The sequence below is a fragment of the Zalophus californianus genome, chromosome 15, assembly GCF_009762305.2.
Source record: "Zalophus californianus isolate mZalCal1 chromosome 15, mZalCal1.pri.v2, whole genome shotgun sequence".
In the NCBI taxonomy this organism is placed as follows: Eukaryota; Metazoa; Chordata; class Mammalia; order Carnivora; family Otariidae; genus Zalophus; species Zalophus californianus.
The window spans coordinates 30,620,994-30,641,314 of record NC_045609.1 but is presented as its reverse complement, the minus strand read 5'-3'; the positions used below and the strand labels follow the sequence as shown (position 1 = coordinate 30,641,314).

At 38.1% G+C, this 20,321-nt stretch overlaps 2 protein-coding genes and 1 pseudogene across 2 annotated transcripts in view; 1 reads left to right on the top strand and 2 right to left on the bottom strand.

The window, feature by feature from the left end:
* Positions 1-17,535, bottom strand: part of HK1 (hexokinase 1) — a 113,902-nt gene extending 96,367 nt beyond the window's left edge. The window contains exons 1-3 of the mRNA XM_027596273.2: positions 17,404-17,535; positions 11,347-11,497; positions 8,018-8,098 (exon numbers count right to left, since the gene is read on the bottom strand). The gene's annotated coding sequence lies outside the window, so the exon portion shown is untranslated. The remainder of the gene's footprint in view (positions 1-8,017; positions 8,099-11,346; positions 11,498-17,403) is intronic.
* On the top strand, positions 11,154-11,493 carry LOC113920549 (annotated as a pseudogene).
* Positions 17,536-18,903: 1,368 nt separating the features above from the next.
* HKDC1 (hexokinase domain containing 1) overlaps positions 18,904-20,321 on the bottom strand; it is a 41,337-nt gene continuing 39,919 nt past the window's right edge. Inside the window, exon 18 of the mRNA XM_027597127.1 lies at positions 18,904-19,824. Within this exon, the coding sequence (XP_027452928.1) occupies positions 19,677-19,824 (148 nt within the window). The 3' untranslated portion in view covers positions 18,904-19,676. The remainder of the gene's footprint in view (positions 19,825-20,321) is intronic.

The window sequence follows — 20,321 nt, the reverse complement described above, 5'->3', positions numbered from 1 at the left end:
AGAAGAATTGACGGCAAAAGAATGAAAAAAGATATATGAGGTGACTTACTTACCAAAAGAAAGCTGGTGAGTTAATATCAGACAATATAGACTATAAAATGAAAGGCATCATTAGACAAAGAAGGTCACTACAAGAATGTTAAATTTTTAACTTATGAAGAAGATACTAAAATTTTAATAAATTGGCCTCTAGGGACACCTGGGTGGCTCAGTGGGTTAAGCGTCTGCCGTCAGTGCAGTTCATGATCCCAGATTGCTGGGCTCCCAGGTCAGTGGGGAGCCTGCTTCTCCCTCTGCCTGCCACTTCCCCTGCTTGTGCGTTCTCTCTCTCTGACAAATAAATAAATAAAATCTTAAAAAAAAGAGAGAGAGAGAGAGACTTAAATATATTTCTCTCTGTTGTTAGGTCAAGCAAACAAGCCAAGTCAACAAAGACATAGAAGAGCTGAACAACAAAATTACAAGTTTAATCTAGTAGACGTATATAGAATTCTTTATTTAACATAGAATATATATTGTTTTCAAGCACACATAAAATATTTGCAAAGCAAGCCTTAATAGATTTCTAAATAATAAATATAATACAGAGCAGGGATTAGCAAACTATGGCCTGCAGGCCAAATCCACTCTGTCACCCGGTTTTATAAATAAAGTTTTATTTGAACACAGCCATTCCCATTCATTTATATATTGTCTATAGCGACTTTTGTGCTATAATGGTACAGACCATATGGTTCACAAATCCTAAAATATTTATTATCTGGCCTTTTACAGCATAAGTTTGCCAACCCCATATTCTATGATCAAAACACAATTAAGTCAGAAGTTAACAACAAAATAAATTTTAAAACTTCATATTTTTGGAAATTATGAAAGTAAAAACTTAGAAGCTCTTTTAAATAATGAGTAAAATAAGAAATCATAATAAGAATTCAAAATATTTGAAACTGGTGGTTAGGACAGAGAAGGTAGCAGCAGGTCACTGTATTCACTTAACAACTGGGAAAAAATGGGCAGCTGAAAAAAATCATATTTCTTTTTAGAGACACTAGAAAGCTATCAATACAAAGAAATCTAATGGAACTAAACTCCAAGGCAGAAAGAACTCTTCCAAGGTGAATGGAGATTAGCTCCTGCTTTCCTCTCTGAGGGCATTTGCCGAGTCTGGACATGAACTGACAGAAATTGGACTTGTCAGAGCAAAGGCAAACCTGCTGAGAGAGAGAATGAAGAGAAAAAACCAGCTTTTAATGGCCATGTAGGTTGGCCTGACAAAGTAGAATCTCAAGAAGCCTTAAGTGCACACTGGTTTCCCCACCTACCAGTGCTCCCCCACAGGATTTTTACATGTTCAGGGCAATAGAGGAGTCTAGGGATTAGAATGGAAATTCAGGGAAAGATTTCCTGAAATATTATGTTTGAGAAAGAGAAGTCTGCTTGAAAAGCAGGCCTGCAATAAACACAAGTTAAGCATCAATCTTAAGACAGTGGAAGCTAAAAGCAGACTGATCCAGCTGGATATCAAACTGGATTGAAGTAATGAGTCCATCATTTCAGCTGTCTCAGAGAAGAAAGGGTTGTTCTCTTTCTGGGAAAAAAATAACATCTACTTCAGACTCTGTGGCTATTATTATACAAGACAGAGATTGAGAGAGAGAAATAATGCAAAGAAGTAGGAAAATGTGACCTATAAGCAAGAGAAAAAATAAACAATAAAAACAGTCTTACAGGTCACCCAAAATTGGAATTAGAGTTAGAATTAGCAAACAAGGACTTTAAAATAACTATTATAAATATGTTAAAGAAAATAAAAGATGGGCAAAATGGATGAAAAGATAAAGAATGCCAACAAAGAAATTGAATTGCTTAAAAAAAAAACTCATGGATATTCTATAATTTATAAAACACAATATTTTAAATTAAGAATTAATTAATCCACCTTTATACTTTCCCTATGCCTCACTCCAGATCACCAGTGTCTCCCAGAAAGAAGCTCGTGGACACATCTGCCTCCCCAGGTTTTGCAACTGCCTCCCAGAGGATACCCCTTAATTATGTGGCTCTGGTGGTCAGTGGGCCTTACATTCCAGAGTCTCACAGAACTGTAACAAACAAACAAACAACAACAACAACAACAACAACAACAGTTTTTAACTGCCTATCCCCTCAGGGCACAGCACAGAGGCAGTAGACTGAAATGACCAGTTTTTCCACATAAGGCCTATTAAAAGATCTTAAAACTACAGCCTGAGGGTCACTAATTTAACACATATCTAGGGACCAACTCCAACTCCAATCCCTTTCAGAGAAAGAGAGGCTGGCAGGTGCCATGTTACCACTCACCCTTTACCCTGCCCCAGATCTCTTGTGTCTCCATAAAAGGAGCTTGTGAGTAAATCTGGCACCCTGGCTTTTGTAGCTGTGGCCCAGAAGATACAACTCTTGATAGCCTGGCTCTGGTGGCCAGTATGGCTTGTGTTCATGGGCTCAAAAGGACTCTAGCAAGTCTAGTTAAGAAGTGGCTATCTTCCCAAGGATCAGTGCAGAGGAAACAAAAAGAAATGCCCATCTCCCAGAATTCCCCTGAACGAGGTGTAGTTGCAAACCTTAAAAGCTGCTGCCTGAGACTAGATCTTCCAGTCAGCCTACATCTAGGTGCTGAATGAGATTCTTTCTCCTGGGACACTGACACACCTTAGCACACCCTCAACTACTGGGAGCCACTAAGAACAAAGAAGCCTGCTTGAACAATTACAAAGACTTGAGAGACAACCAAAACCAAAAGCTAGGTTAGGATTGAATGATAAAGTTCATCTCCTACATGAGGCCACTCTTTCAAGACTGGGAAAGATGGCTGTATTATCTAATGCATAGAAACCAACTTAGAGAGTCAAGAAAAATGAAGAAACAGAAGAATATATTCCAAATGAAATAACAAGATAAAACCCCAGAAAAAGACCTTAATGAAACAGAAATAAGGGATTTACCAGATAAAGAGTTCAAAATAATGGTCAAAAAGATGTTCACCAAGGTCAGGAGAACAATGCAAAAACAAAATGAGAATTTCAACTAGGAGATTTAAAATATAAGAAAATACCAAACAGAAATCACACAGCTGAAGAATACAACTAAACTGAAAAATTCAATAAAAGGGCTCAACATCAGACTAGATGAAAGAGAAGAAAGGATCAGCAAACTGAAAGACAGGGCAGTGGAATGCATCCAATAAGTGGAGCAAAAAAGAAAAAAGAATGATAAAGAATGACTTAACAGTCATATAGAGAACACTCCATCCAAAAGCAACAGAATACATATTCTTTTCTAGTGCACATGGAACATCTTCCAGGATAGATCATATGTTAGGCCACAAAAGAAGTCTTAATAAATTTAAGAAGACCTGAAATCATATCAAGCATCTTTTCTGACCACAATAGTATAAAACTAGGAAATCAATTACAAGAAGAAAACTGGAAAATTCACAAATACATGGAGAATAAACAACATGCTACCGAATGATATGTCAAAGAAGAAACCAAAAGAGAAGTCAAAAAAATATCTTGAGGCAAAATAAAATGGAAATACAATATATCAAAACTAATGGGATACAGCAAAAGCAGTTCTGAGAGGAAAGTTTATAGTGATAAACCCCTACATTAAGAAACAAGAAAAATCTCAAATAAACCACCTAACTTTACACCTAAAGGAAGTAGAAAAAGAGCCCCAAGTTCAGAGAAGGAAAGGAAATAACAAAGATCAGAGTGGAGATAAATGAAACAAAGACTTTAAAAGACAATAGAAAAGATCAATGAAAGTGAAAGCTGTTTTTTTTCTTTTTTCTTTTTTTCTTTTTTTCAAATTTTATTTTATTATGTTATATTAGTCACCATACAATACATCATTAGTTTTTGATGTAGTGATCCATGATTCATTGTTTTCGTATAACCATGCAGTATGTGCCCTCCCATACAAATACCCATCACCGGGCTAACCCATCCTCCCACCCCCCTCCCCTCTAAAACCCTCAGATTGTTTCTCAGAGCCCATAGTCTCTCATGGTTCATCTCTCCCTCCGATTCCCCTCCTTCATTTTTCCCTTCCTTCTCCTAATGTCCTCCATGATATTCCTTATGTTCCACAAATAAGTGAAACCATATGATAATTGGCTTTCTCTGCTTCACTTATTTCACTTAGCATAATCTCCTCCAGTCCCATACATGTTGATGTAAAAGTTGGGTATTCATCCTTTCTGATGGCTGAGTAATATTCCATTGTATATATGGACCACATCTTCTTTATCCATTCTTCTGTTGAAGGGCATCTCAGCTCTTTCCACAGTTTGGCTATTGCAGACATTGCTGCTATGAACATTGGGGTGCATATGGCCCTTCTTTTCACTACATCTATGTCTTGAAATCAGTTGCTTTCTTATACACTAACAACGCAACTGTAGAAAGAGAAATTAGAGAAACGATTCCATTTACAATAGCACCAAAAAGCATAAGATACCTTGGAATAAACCTAACCAAAGAGGTAAAGGATCTATACTCTAGGAACTACAGAACACTCATGAAGGAAATTGAAGAAGACACAAAAAGATGGAAAAACATTCCATTCTCATGGATTGAAGAATAAACATTGTTAAAATGTCTATGCTACCCAGAGCAATCTATACCTTCAATGCCATCCCAATGACGTTTTTCAAAGCGTTGGAACAAACAATCCTAAAATTTGTATGGAATCAGAAAAGACCCCGATTCACCAAGGAAATGTTGAAAAAGAAAAACAAAGCTGGGGGCATCACATCGCTCGATTTCAAGCTACATTACAAAGCAGTGATCACCAAGACAGCATGGTACTGGCTTAAAAGATAAACTAAACAAACCTTCAGCTAGATTCTCCAAGAAAATAGTAGAGGACTCAAATAAAATCATAAATGAAAGATGAGATGTTACAACTGCTACCACAGAAATACAAAAGTTGATAAGATTCTACTATGAACAGTTATATGCCAACAAATTGGAAAACTTAGAAGACATAAATTCCTAGAAAATAAAACTATTAAGACTAAACCATGAAAAACTACAAAATCTGAACACACTAATAAGCCCACACATTAATGGTCAATTAATTTTCAACAAAGGAACCAAGACTATACAATGGGAAAAGGATAGTATCTTTAATAAATGGTGTTGGGAAAACTGGACAGCCATGTGCAAAAAAATGAAACTGGACCACTGTCTTACACCATACACAGAAATGAACCAAAATGGATTAAAGACTTGAATATAAGGCCTGAAACCATAAAACTCCTAGAAGAAAACAAAGGGTAAGTTCTTTGACATTATCAGTCTTGGCAATGATTTTTTTTATTTGAGACTAAAAGCAAAGGCAACAAAAGCAAAAATAAACAAGTGTGACTATATCAAACTAAAATGCTCTGTACAGCAAAGGGACCCATCAACAAAATGAAAAGGCAACCTAAAGAATGAAAGAATATGTTTTTAAATCATATATCTGATAGGGGCTTAACATCCAAAATATTTTTTTAAAGAGAGTGCACATGACTAGGGAGAGGGGCAGAGGGAGAGGGAGAGAAGCAGACCGCTGAGCGTGGAGCCTGACGCAGGGCTCATTGTGGGGCTCATCCCCATGACCCTGAGATCATGCCCTGAGCTGAAACCAAGAGTCAGATGCCCAACCAACTGAACCCCCTTAACATCCAAATATTTTAAAGACATATATAAATCAACAGAAAAAAAGAATCTAATTAAAAAATGGGCGAGTATTTGAATAGACATTTTTCCAGCGAAGACATACAAATGGCCAACAGGTACATGAAAAGGTGCTCAACATCATTAATCATCAGGGAAATGCAAATCAAAACTACAGTGAGATATCACGTCATACCTGTTAGACTGTTGTTATCAAAAAGACAAGAAATAACAAGTGTTGGAGAGGATATGGAGAAAAGGGAATCTTGTACACTGTTGGTGGGACTATAAATTGGCTTAGCTACTGTGGAATAAATATGGAGGTTCCACAGAAAACTAAAACTAAAACTACCATATGACCCAGCAATTCTACTTCTGGGTATTAATCCAAAGGAAATGGAATTACTATCTCAAAGAGATATCTGTACCTCCACGTCCATTGCAGCATTATTTACAATAGCCAAGGTATAAAAACAACCTGTGACTACCAGTGAATGAGTGGATAAAGTAAATTTGGTTTCTAGATACATGGAATATTATTCAGCCATAAAAAAGGAAATCCTGTCATTTGCAACAACATGGATGGAGAGTGAGGGTATTATGGTAAGCTAGGAAAATCAGACAGAGAAAAACAAATGCTATATGATCTCAATTGTATGTGGAATCTAAAAAAACCTGAACTCCTAGATACAGAGAACAGATAAAGAGGGTGAAGGAGGGTGAGCAAAATGGGTGAAGGTGATCAAAAGGTACAAACTTCCAGTTATAAGATAAATAAGTGCTGTGGCTGTAATGTACAACATGGTGACTATAGTTAACAATTACTATATTGTATATTTGAAAGTTGCTAGGAGAGTACACTTTAAAAGTTCTCATCGTAAGAAAAAAATTGTTAACTATGTGTGGTGATGGATTTTTAACTAAACTTATAGTGACAATCAGTTTGTAATATATACATATATCAGATCCTTATACATTTTTTAAAGATTTATTTATTTATTTTTAGAGAGAGAGAAAGGGAGAGAGAGAGGGGGGTGAGGAAGGGCAGAGGGAGAAGGAGGGAGAGAATCTCAAGCAGATTCCCTGCTGAGCATGGAGCCTGATGTGGGTCTTGATCTCACAACCCTGAGATCATGACCTGAGCTGAAATCCAGAGTCAGATGCTTAACCAGTTGAGCCACCCAGATGCCCCAATCAGATCATTGTATTTTATACCTAAAACTAATATAATTTTATATGTCAGTTATATCTCAGTAAAAATTTTAAATACTACTTTGTTTTATTTTGTCCTACTCTATAAGACATTTTCTTATCATTACCCAATAAAACTGGATATCAATATAAAATACAGCAAAAAACATTTTTTTATTAATCCAATGCTGATGATAATCATTTATTGTGTGCACTCCCTAGTCATGTCCTCTAAGTATTTCTCATGTAGTATTTTTGTTAAAAGAGAGAGAGAGAGAATTCATTGGCTAGGCTTAATGGCAAATTGGATACAACAGAAAAAAAAATCAGTGAACTTAAAAGATTGGTTAGTGGAAATTATGCAAACTGAAGCACAGAGGGAAAAAAATTAATGAAAACAGAACAGAACATGAAAGATGTGTGAGACATGATAAAATAATCTAACATAGGTATATTAGAGTCCTGGGAGAAGAGAGGAGAAATACTGGGTCACAAGCCAAGAATTTTCAAAATCCAACAAAGACATCAACCCACAGATTAAAGAAGCTCTCAGCAAATCTCAAGCAGAACAAATAAAAAGAAAGCCACACCCATGCATGTTATAGTTAAACTGCTAAAAACTACGGATAAAAGGAAACCCTTAAAAACAGCCACAGTAAATAGACACATTACTTGCAAGAGAACAACACTAAGAATGATGATTGACTTCTCAACAAAAACTATGGAAGCCAGAGGCACCTGGGTGGCTCAGTTGGTTAAGTGTCCGACTCTTGATTTCAGCTCAGGTCACGATCTCAGGGTCATTGGGTGGAGCCCCATGTAGGGCTCTGTACTGAGTGGGGAGTCTGCTTGAGATTCTCTCTCTCTCCTTCTCCCTCTGCCCCTCCCTGCCTCGTGTGTGTGTGTGTGTGTGTGTGTGTGTGTGTGTGTGTGTGTGTGTGTGTGTTCTCACACACAGACACAAAAAAAACTATGGAAGCCAAAAAAATATGAAATAACATCCTTAAAATATTGGAAGAAAAGAACCTGCCAAATTAGAAGTCTATATCCTTCCAAAATGAGTCAAAAAAAAAAAAAAAGACATTTTCAGACAAATAAATGTTGAGCGAATTTACCTCCAGTAGTACTGTATTACAAGAAATGCCAATTGAAGTTTTCCAGATTGAAGGAGAATGATCCCAGATGGAATCATGGAACTGCATAATGAAAGAAAAAGTAGCCAAGTGGATTAATATAACACAGTTTTTAATATAAAAAGACTATCAACTGTTTAAAACAACAATAACTATGTATTGTAGGTATTATAACAAATATATATGTAAACTATATGTCAACAATAGCATAAAGGGCAGGAGGAAGGTAAATAGGTTTATACAATAAGGTTCTTACGTTGCCCATGAAATGGTAAAACACTAAGTCAAGGTAGGCTGTGATACATTAAAAATCCATATTGTAATTCCTAGAGTACCACCTCAAACAATGTAAACTTTTCCAGAGTGAAGATAATATTGCCTATCTAAGTTGTATCAGGGCATGCATTTATTGAAACTCACCACATGGAAATTTTTAGTTTACTCATTTCATTGTATGCAGAGTTTATCTCAAAAGAAAGTAAAAGCATTTAACAATCTGTATAATTTAAAAGCCAATAGATGAAATAAGATGGAATAATAAAACTACTTTGATTAATCCAAAAGAAGTCAGGAAAACAGAAATAAAGAAACAACAAATAGGACAAATAAAAAACAAAGCATTCAGGGGATAGGATTAAACCCACCTGTAATAGTAGTTACACTAAATGTAAATAGAATAAATACTCCATTTAGAAAACAGAAATTATCAGACAACATAAAAACAAGACAAAAGAAGATCCAACTAAATGCTGTTTACAAAAGACACACTTTAAATATAGGGTACACATTGTTGAAAATAAAAGTACAGAAAATAACATAACATGCAAACATTAACCATAAAACAGCTGATGCAAATATCTTAGTATCAAACAAAGTAGACATAAACAACAACAAAAATGTCTCCGGCAAAATTGATCAACAAAAAGAGAAAAGGCTTAGAATAATGTAATGAATGAAAATGGGGACATAACTAGAGATACACTAGATATTTTTTTAAAATAATGAGAGAACATTAGTTAAAACTTCATGTCACAGTGACAGACATATAGATCAAGAGAATAGAATTGAGAGTCCAGAAATGCACCCATACATTTATGGTCAATTGATTATTGACAAGAGTGCCAGGAACCTTCAATGAGGAAAGAATTGTCCTTTCAAGAAATGGTGCTGGGATTCAACAATGGATAGTCAAATGCAAAAGAATGAAGTTGGTCTTCTCCCTCACACCATATACAAAAATTAACTCAAAATGTGTAAAAGACCTAAATGTAAAAACTAAAACTATAAAACACGGAGAAGAAAACATAGGGGTAAATCTTTACCTGTGTTAGGCAAAAGTTTTCTAAATATAACACCAAAGCACAAACAAAAGAAAAAATAAATTGGACTTTATCAAAAGTATAACTTGTAAGCTTCAAAGGATATTTTCAAAAAATGAAAAGACAAGCTACCGAAATGGAAGAAATTGTTTGTAAATCATACATCTGGAAAGGGTCTAGTATCCAGAATATATAAAGATCACTTAAAACTCAACAATAAAAAGAGAAATAGTCAACTTTTAATATGGGCTAAGGATTTTAGCAGACATGTCTCCGAAGAGGATGTACAAATGACCGATAAGCGTATAAAAAGATGCTGAATATCAATAGTCACTAGGGAAATGCAAATCTACACCTAGTGAGATATTACTTCATAAAAAGTAGGATGGCTGTAATTAAAAAGACTGCCAATAGCAAGTGTTGATGAGGATGCGGTGGTACAACGCTCCACTACACTGCACACACACGCACACACACACACACACACACTGCTGTGGTGGGAATGTAAATGATGCAGCCATTTTGGGAAACAATTTGGCAGTTCCTCAAAAAGTTAAAACATGGAATTACCATATGGTCCAGCAATCCTATTACTAGATGTATATCTTAAGAGAATTAAAATCATATGTTCACACAAAATCTTGTTGGCAAATGTTTACAGCGGCACTATTCATAATAACCAAATGTGGAAACCACCAAATATCCATCAACTTGTAAGTGAATAAACAAAATGCAGTATATCCATACAATGGAATATCATTGGCATTTAACAGAAGTAAGTTTTGACACATGCTATAACACAAAGGAAGCTTGAAAATGTTAAGTGAGAGATGCTAGACACAAAAGGGGATGATATGGTATGATTCCATCATATGAAATGTTCAAAACAGGAGCCTCTGTAGAGACAGAAAGCTGATTAGTGTTTGCCTGGGCTAGGGCTCAGGAGGAATAGTGGTTACTAATGGGTACGGAGCTTCTTTTGGGACACGGAAAATGTTCTGGGATTAGATGGTAGTGATGGTTGCACAACTTGTTGATATTTTAAAGAACCCTGAATTGTACACTTTAAAAGAGGTGAATTTTATGTTGTTTGGGTTATATCTAAAAAAAAATTATGTCATTATATTTTTAAAATATGACAATGTGGATAAATTCTTGGAAAAATATAACCTAACCAACCTGATTGAAGAAAAAATGGAAAACCTGGACACTCTGATTATTCAAAAAAATTGAAGCAGTAGTTAAAATCTTAACCCAAAGAAAATACAAGTCCCAAATGGCTTTTGAAGTAGATTCTACAAAACTTTCAATGAACTCTTTCAGAGAATAAAAATTCCTTCTATGAGGCTAGTATACATATACAAAAGCAATGGTGGTATGAAAAAGAAAAAAGATAAGCTTATTTCACTCATAAATATAGATGCAGAAATTCTAAATAAAATATCAACAAATCAAATCCAACAGTTATAAAAATGATAATATCATTTTAATATTTATTTCATAAATAATGAAAATAAAAATGACCAAGATGGGTTTACCCAGCATTGCAGTGATGCTTTAATATTATTAAATAGATGTCACTCACTTTTGTTAAGTAAAGAGAAAAAAAAATTTATACTACATCAATAGTGTAGTAAGATAATTTGATAAAATTCAATACCTGTTTGTGGGAAAACAAAAAGTCTTAGTAAACTATGACTAAAGGAGAACCTATGTAAGCGGATGAAATGTACTCCCAAAAACCCATAAAAATCATTCTAGGAGGATGGAGCAGAGGCATTGCCTCACGGAGGGCCTACATGGGCTCAGCCTTCAAGATCCACAGGTGGGGGGTGCCGATGAGTGTGGGAGGGGACCCCCAGTTTTCCTAGTGGCTCTGTTTCAGCCTCAATCCAGCAGCTGGTGGGGCCCGTGGAAACCAACAAGAATTTACCATCAGGAAAACATGAAGAAATCCGAGGAAATTAGCAAGGGAAAAAGAAAGGAGTTTACCTTGACTACCTCTCAGAGGAAGCGGAGGGACTCTGAGACCACACAGCACAAGCAGAAGGCAGCTGATGAGAAGTCTGCGCAGTTAGGAGAAAAATGCTGAGTGACTGTCTGGAAAGCCCAGTGCTGCTTCCAACTAGATGTATCATAAGTTCTGTGAGCGAGATTTTGTAGAGTGAACAGTCATTACATATGCTATAACAGATCCTTATAAAACTATTTTAAACTTTACTATACAGCTTGTGTTGGTGTGATGTTTCAGACCCATTCTTCAAAAATAAAACACTAACCATGCATATGAAAAAAAAATGATTCTAAATGAAGAAATGTGCAGGAATAAGACAAAGATCCTCACCACCGCCATTTCACGTCAACATTGTACTGTATGATTTAGGTGATATAGACAAGAAACAAAATTAAAAGTGTAGAAATAGAAAGAAAAACTGATAATATTGGTGGATTATATAATGGTCTATACATAAAATCCAAACTAATTTAAATAACTAGAGGAGATTCCTAAATTTGATCATTTCACTGTGGTTGTGTAAGAGATTGTCCTTGTTCTCAATAGATACATGATGCGTTATTTAGAGGTGAAGGGTCATGATCTTTGCAATTCACTCTTGAATGATTTTGCAAAACTAGAATATGAGTAGTAAGTAATCCCTATTATATTACATTATGTATCTACACAGGGAGATAAAACAAATCTGGCAAATATTATCTATCAATGAATTTAGGTGAAGGATAAATGGGAGTTCATTGTAACATTCTTGCCAGTTTTCTACGGATTTTGGATTTTTTCAAACTAACAAGGTTAATAAAAGTAATAGAAAAGTCTAGTAAGGTAATTGGATATAAGATTAGTAATAAAAGTCAATTGCATTTCTTTGCATTAGCAACCAGACAATTAGGAACTAAAACTTTTTCTAAAGGACTGAATTTTTAATCACAAAACCGTATCACAAAACTATCAAAAACTATAAACTACTTAAGAATAAATCTAAGAATAGAAGTGTGGAAGATTTATGTAAGAAATTACAAAGCTTTTTGGAAAACGTTAGGAAAGGCCTAAATTAATGGAGAGATAAGCCATGTTAATGGCTAAGAAGAATTAATATCTTAAAGAGATCATTCTCCCCAAATTAATCTACAGATACAATGCAAGATCAATACAATTACCAAAAGGCTTTTTTGAATTTTGGTTTTTGTGGAATTTAACAAGCTTGCATGTTATGTCAATGGTGAAGGAGAGACTATTTAAGAAACAGAACTTGTAAAACTAGTTACCTAAAGGGGGAAAAATAAAATTGGCTTGTAAATTATCCATATGTAAAAATCATCTCACTTGGATTAAGAACAAATGTCAAAAGCAAAACTTTGTCATTTTATTTTTTTTAAGTAATATCTACACCCAACATGGGGTTTGAACCCACAACCCTGAGATCAAGAGTCACATGCTTCACCAACTGAGCCAGCCAGGCACCCCTCAAAAGTAAAACTTTTTTTTTTGAAAGATTTTATTTATTTTTTTGAGAGAGAGAGACAGAGCATAAGCAAGGGTAGGGGCAGAGGGAGAGAGAGAAGCAGACTCCCCAGTGATCAGGGAGCTGACTCAGTGCTCGATCCCAGGACCCCTGAGATTATGACCTGAGCCAAAGGCAGCTGCTTAACTGACTGAGCCACCCAGGTGCTCCTCAAAAGCAAAACTTTAAATGTTTTTAGAGGACAATATTGTTGAAAATCCTTCTGACCTTAAGGGTAAAGACAGATTGGTTAAGAAACAAAAAATGCAAACTTTTTTTAAAGATTTTATTTCTTTAAGAGAGAGAGAACGAGCGAGGGTAGGAGCAGACGGAAAGGGACAAGCAAACTCCAGGCTGAGCACAGAGCCCGACATAGGGCTTGATCCCCTGACGCTGAGATCATGACCTGAGATAAAATCAAGTGCTAGATGTTTGACCAACAGAGCCACCCAGGTGCCCCCCCAAAAAATGCTAACTTTTTAAAAAAAGATTAAGAATTTTGACAATATTAAGAACTATGTTCATCAAAACCTTAAAGAAAATTAAAAAATGAGAAGATATTTGTAATGCCTAAAACTGACAAAGGACTAGATTCATAATATATAAAGAACTCCTACAAATCAATAAAAAGGAACAAAGAGCTCAACTTAAAAACAGGCAAAAGCCATGACTAAAACATTTCATTGAAGAAGGAAAACATTTGGTCCATAAATATATGAAGAAATGTTAAATATCAGGGAAATACAAATTAAAAAACCACAATTATATACCACTATATACCCATTAGAATGTCTAAAATTAAAAAGACCAACCAATCCAAGTGTTGACAAAGATGTGGAAAAACTCAAAGTCTCATATACCAGTGATGGGAGTATAAAATGGTTCACCTACTTTGGAAAGTAGTTTGGTTTTTGCCTAAAAATTTAACTGAATGACTTAACTATTCCACTCCTAGGTATTTACCCAAGAGAAATGAAATTGTATGTCCAAACGAAGACTTGTATACAATGCTCATAGCTGTCTTATCTGAATAACCCAAAACTGGAAACAACCCAAATATCCATGAATAGATGAACGGATAAACAAACCGTGGTATATCCATATAATGGAACAGTCAGCAATGAAAGGAATGAAATCAATACTTGCATCAACATGAATGAGTCTCAAAGTAAGTATACTGAATGAAGAAAGCCAGATTTAAAAAGTATACCAACTATATGCTTCCATTTATGTAAAATTCTGAAAAATGCAAACTATATCAAAACAGAAAGCAACTCAGTAGTTAACTGAGTAAAAGGAAAGAGAAACAGGGCAGAAAGGAGATATTACAAAGGGTCACAAGAAAACTTTTGGCGGTGATATGTTTATTATCTTGATTGTGTTAACAATATCATAGCTTGGAATATTGGCAGTTTGCTGGATATCAAGGAAAAAAGTTTCTGTAGCTTGACTGTAAGAGAACAGAATAATTCCTTTTAGAGAGAAAATCCCTCTTTTTATTCAAATACCTCAATGGGAAGTTTTTTGGCTGGGAAAGGTGAGGTCCCCTGGGCTGGCGTATAGAAGAGTCATTAGCTCTATGAAACAGAACACTAGGAATTTTTCATTTTATGGAAAGAGTCCAGAATTCATAGACGAGAAGAGTATGAGAAAGAAGCTTGCAGAGGAATTGGGGAGAATCTGTAATCCATGTAGCCAGAGAGCCTATGGAGAACAACAGCCAGTGAAAAATTCTCTGGGGTGAAGACAGTCATAGAACTTTGATATCTAATATTCATATTTAAGTTGTTTCCTATTCTGTGAAGTAGTCCCTGTTCCACAGTCTCCAAGCCTTTAGTTCAGTCTGTTCCAGACACTAGCCTTGAGTTAATGGTGTTTGGGGAATCCGAGAGGAAGGGACAGTTCTGTACATCAGACAAAACAGAGAGAGAGAGAGAATGGCAACCCCTGCAGGAATTGTGACATCGACTAAGATGAGTGGAAGCAGTTTACTGGAGGCAGGAATAAGAGGAGTAACTGGAAGATGTAAGCCTTTCATTCAGGAGTGTTGAAATGTGAGTGCAGGAGACAGGCCTCTCTGCAGCATGTGGGATATGAACCATTTTATTTGAGTATTAGAGGAAAGAATGACTCCAGACCGGCTGACTTTGTGAAAGGCCACTCTAGACTGTCACAGAGGTGACTCAGCAGGAACTGGGTCACATACAGACAATGATGTAAATGGCCCCCCTGGAATTGTCCCTGTGCTGTTAATGCATCCCTGCTTTTTAGGTCAATCCCCCAAACCATTCTGATTCCCTAAATTATCAATAACCTACCTTTCTTGCTATCTCTCTTTCTTTCTTATATATTAAAAAAAAACAAAACTGGAAGATTTCATTTTCTCGCCAGCATCATTCTTTCCCTGGCTGGAACAGAAAGGAATTCAACTCTTCTACTCTAACTGACCCTTTTAGTTCACCCCAAATATGAGCTACCAGATCCCTCTATCATCCCTGACTTGGCCCAAGTCCCATCCTTCTTCTAACAAAATATGGTTCACGAGGAGTTTCAACTGTGAAATAGTAAAAGAGAGAATATATCAAGACAGTGGAGGTGGAAGGAAGGGGTTGTGAGAAACGCATTTCTCTCAATTGCCATTCTTTACCCATCTGCATATCTGGGCAATCAGCTTGGAAGGACTTTTAGGTTGATGGTCAAGGTGATCATACCAATAAAAAGGCCCCTAACAATATAGCAACCACCATAACACAGCTACCTCACATGTGTACAAGTGGCTCATAGCTTATCCCCGTGTCCACGTATTTAGCTTGTGTAGTTGGCATAACCTTGTTAGGCTGTTATCTGTGAGGAAATTGCAGCTCAGAAAGGTTGACTAGCATGCCTGATTCTTTCTGAGTCCAAACCACACTGCCTCTCTGCCATCTGAGATGCTTTCCCTAATTAAGTGCCAGGTCTAGTAGGATATTTCAATCGGGGATTATTAACCTAAGCCCCCAAAGGAGAGACCCCCAAAGTGGGGAGTCCCCGAGCTTCTTTGGGACTTATTTTCAATCACCTCTAATTGAAATTTGGCATTCCCTTCCATTTTGGATGCAGACAACAAACCACAGAACTGGCAGCAGCCCCTGGGACTCTGTCTCCAGGAGAAACCATGGACATTTTCACGTCTGTGCTGTGGTTGCAAATGTCTCAAAATACTGTTTATACTCATCAGGATTTCAGAATTATGGTTGTTATCAGGCTCCTGCTGGATCTCATTACAGTGCAATAAAAAAATAAACACATATGTTGCTTTAATCTAATAATTGTAATTCAATACCATTGGCTTCCCTTGTACCCCTACATATTTTAGGCATTTAGAAGCATTATGTGGGGTGCCTGGGTGGCAGAGTTGGTTGAGCAGCCGACTCTCAATTTTGGCTCATGTCGTGATCCCCGGGTCATGAGATTGAGCCCCACATCAGGCTCCATGCTCAGCACAGAGTCTGCCTAAGACTCTCTCTCTCCCAGGGACACCTGGGTGGCTCAGATGGTTCAGCATCTGCCTTCAGCGCAAGTCATGATCCTGGGGTCCTGGGATCGAGTCCCACTCTGGGATCCTAGCTCGGTGGGGAGTCTGCTTCTCCCTCCGCCTCTCCCCCTGCTTGTGCTCTCTCTGTCTCTCTCAAATGAATAAATAAAATCTTAAAGATTCTCTCTCCCTCTCCCTCTGCCCCTCCCCCTGCCATGCTCATACTCTCTCACTCTCTAATAAATAAATCTTTAAAAAAAAAAAGAAGAAGCATTATGAGAAAGGATCTGTAGGCTCTGCGCAATTGCCAAAGGGGTTTATGGTGCACGCGTACACACATGCATACACACAAATACTCGCACACAGGCTGAGAGTTCCTGATCTAAAGGACGAAGCACATGTTCAGGAATTGTGTTCTCCTCTTGTTCCTGTTACCATATTGGATTGCAGGTATTTATATGTCTTTCCTTCCTTGCCAGCATGTGAATTCTAATAAAGCAGGAGCGCTATCTTCTATTCCTTTGGGTCCTCGGTGCCTAGAACAGGGCTTGGCATTCACTGAACTCTCATTTATAGAGTACCTCATGTGTCTAAGGCTCAGGTCCCATTGGGGGAGGCTAAAGAATGAAGAGATTCAGGGGAGAGCAATAAATTCATTCACATACTTGTCTGAGTATTCATTCATTCATGCATCCATTTAGAGAATTATCTAATGGCTATTCAATGCCAGTCGCTGTGGTAGGCCTGGGGAAAATAGGAAAGATGAGCTCCAAGTCCTTATTCTCACAGAGCCCCCATTCCAGCTAATGGGAAGAAGAGTACACAAGATTTCTGAAGACAGACAAATGGGAATAAGGTCACTTCTTCTGGAGAGTCAGAGTCATGGGGAAAATCTAGTTCTTAAATCTAGCAGCTCTTTTTAGCCAAAAGGTTGCTGGGAGAAACTAACCACAGGGTAGAAATGTAGACTAAGATGCCCCTCGTAAGAGGAAAAGTCAGGTCCACATGAGAATACTTTACCTTGTTGCTGTGGCTGCTGGTCTTGCCTAGTAAACTTTGAGGAGAAGTTAGCTTTCCATTGCCCCCGGTGTTTCAGGGGCTGGCCTGTCCAAAGACAACAAGATGGATGTGTGCCCTCTCAGCAGTTCCGTTCTGGTTCAAAGATTCTATGATGCTCTCAATTAGTCAGAATGTGCAAGGTTGCCTAGATACCTTGGGGGTTCTTTTTCTGATGAGAGCCCAGAGCTGGATGAGCTCCTCAAACCTGGTAAGGGACCTGGTGTGGGACAATGTAATGGCCCAAGTGCCTGCATCTCTGGGCCAGATCACCCATCCAGGCAGGAGGGCGAAGGCAGAGACTCCCATCGGAAGCAGGAGGAAAAGGAACTAGGGGGCTGGGTGTATCTTACCAAGGAAACAGAGAACTGGGGAGAGATAACAAGGGCAACAAGGTTTGGGGTTGATGAAGACAAAATCAGATAAGGTGGACGATTTCCCGAAAGTATGACTTCAAAATACAAAAAGATAAATTCAATAAATCCATACAACATCTCCCCAGAGAGGTATAACCTTAAAATACAAAAAAAAAAAAAAAAAAAAAAAAATCACTTTGGTAAATCTAGGCCCCACCCACAGAAGTATCTCTCTACGTGTTTACTGAATGTATGAAAAAATATTTCCTAGGGAACCTCAGCTCCCTCATCTGTCCCCAGCCCCAGCTGGTCTCTCTTACCCTCCTTCAGCCTCCTCCATTCTATCCGTCTGAACACCCTGCTTCAACAAATGGTGACAATTATCACTAGGAATTAAGTACATAAATCAAAATAAAATCAGCCTGGACGGTCTGGGATATTATTCTCTTCAGTCTGTAGCCCATGATAATGGCCTCTACTTTTTCCAAAATTTTCTTGGAACACTTCATTTTTCAATCATGCCTCCATCTAGTAAGGGTTTAATAAGAACAGCATCTTCCTGGGTTCACTGGAGCAATACAAAACTGTATTTAACAAAGAGCTTTCAGTCTCCTAGGCTAGATGAGAAACACATACGGGCACCTCTGTGATGAGGTAGGAAGTCACAGGTGGTTCGGATTAATGGGGAGCGGGGGAGGCTGAGAAAAAGCAAGGACATCCAGCGGGGAAATGGTCGGGGACAGGTCAACTCCACTTAGTTCTGGAGGCTAGAATGCAGCCTAATGGGACTGGTGGGGAGCGCTGAGTTCCAGTGAGGTAGACGTCAGCTTGGAAATCAAAAGGACCCCCAGCCAACTTTAGCTGTTCAAAAGCAAGGGCTGTAGGATCATGTGGTAAATGCCCAGGCACGAGAAGTATTTGTTCAAATGAGATTTGGATAAACTGTTAAAGGTATTCTAGAAGATAGTCCATATATTTCCCCCTGTTGGGAAGAAGTCTGGGCTAGATGGATGCTCTCAGAAACTTCGGTGTCCCTTATTCCACCAGCAGAGCATGAAGTTAGCAAGCGAGCCTCCCAAATGAAATATTGATACCTCATGCAAAGATTCTTAGGAAATCAAATATTTTTTATTCATTTACTGGATTCCACATATCTAACAGTCCTTAACACAACGACCCACAGTAGCAACACAAACCACATGTAAAATGAAAACAGGTGCCCCAAATGGCACCCCTCCCCATCACACATGCAATATTGAGAAACGCAGTCTTACAGGTGCTGACATAACTCACTTTAAGCATGAAAAGATTCCTGCAGGGCTGCCTGGCAACCAACCCTTCTTCATCCTGGGGCTGATACTCCCAAGTCTTTATTCTCTTTCCGTGTTCCAAGTCAGCATGATGAGTTAAGGACAAGTTAGATTAGATCTCCAGTTTATTACATGAATCCCCATCCTTCTCAAATGTGCATCCCCAAGTGAGGACCCGATCGACTACAAGCAATGGCTGAAGCACCACAGTGGGGAGCCAGCCAGCCAGGCCGTGTGGGCAACAGCCACAGGACCCAAAGCCCTAGAAAACTAGCAGCTCCAGCCTCAACTGAAAATTTGCTAAAAGGGGATCTCTCAGGCCCAAATGCTTTGATTTTATAAGTTGGCCCATCCTTGGCCCAAATATGCGAATCAGAAATGTCATTTAATGCCCCTGAAAATAACACCAAGTAACCAAATGCTAGGAGTACCCGAGAACCCGGGATTCTCTTTTGGCCATCCAGAATGTGAAGTCAGCTAGAAGCTTGCCTCTGGTTCCTGACCAACGCATCTGCTGGAGGAAAGGCCAGCCAGTATCCAAGGCACATGGGGCCCAAGCCCAAGGGGGTTCCTAGTCCTCCTTCTGGGCCTGCTGTAACCTCTTGGCCACAGCAGTGATCAGAGCGGCTCCCTTTCCACTCCCATCTTCGGACAGCATGAACGTCACATCACAACGAGGTGCTAGTTCTTTCACAGTTTCCTGCAATATCCGAGAAAAGCTATGAAAGAGAGAAAGAGAAACATCATCAGCACTTACATATGGGATCAACATATTTATGAATGATCCCAAACTAGTTTGTTCCTTCCAGCTTGCTTTTAATTGTACCTTTTATTGAGCACCTACTAATGCCAGAGACTATTCTAGGTGTTTTATATACAGAATATACATATAGTCAAAGTGTAATAAATAACAGTTTTGGGGGGGCTTTTTTTTAAAGATTTTATTTATTTGACAGAGAGAGAATGAGCACAAGTAGGGGGAGCGGCCGGCAGACGGAGAGGGAGAAGCAGGGAGCCCGACGCAGGGCTCGATCCCAGGAGCCTGGAATCATGACCTGAGCCGAAGGCAGACGCATAACGACTGAGCCACCCAGGCGCCCTTAAATAACAGTTTAAAAACAATTATTAGGGGGCGCCTGGGTGGCTCAGTCGGTGAAACATCCACCTCTTGATTTCGGCTCAGGTCATGGTCTCAGGTTCATGACATCGAATCCCA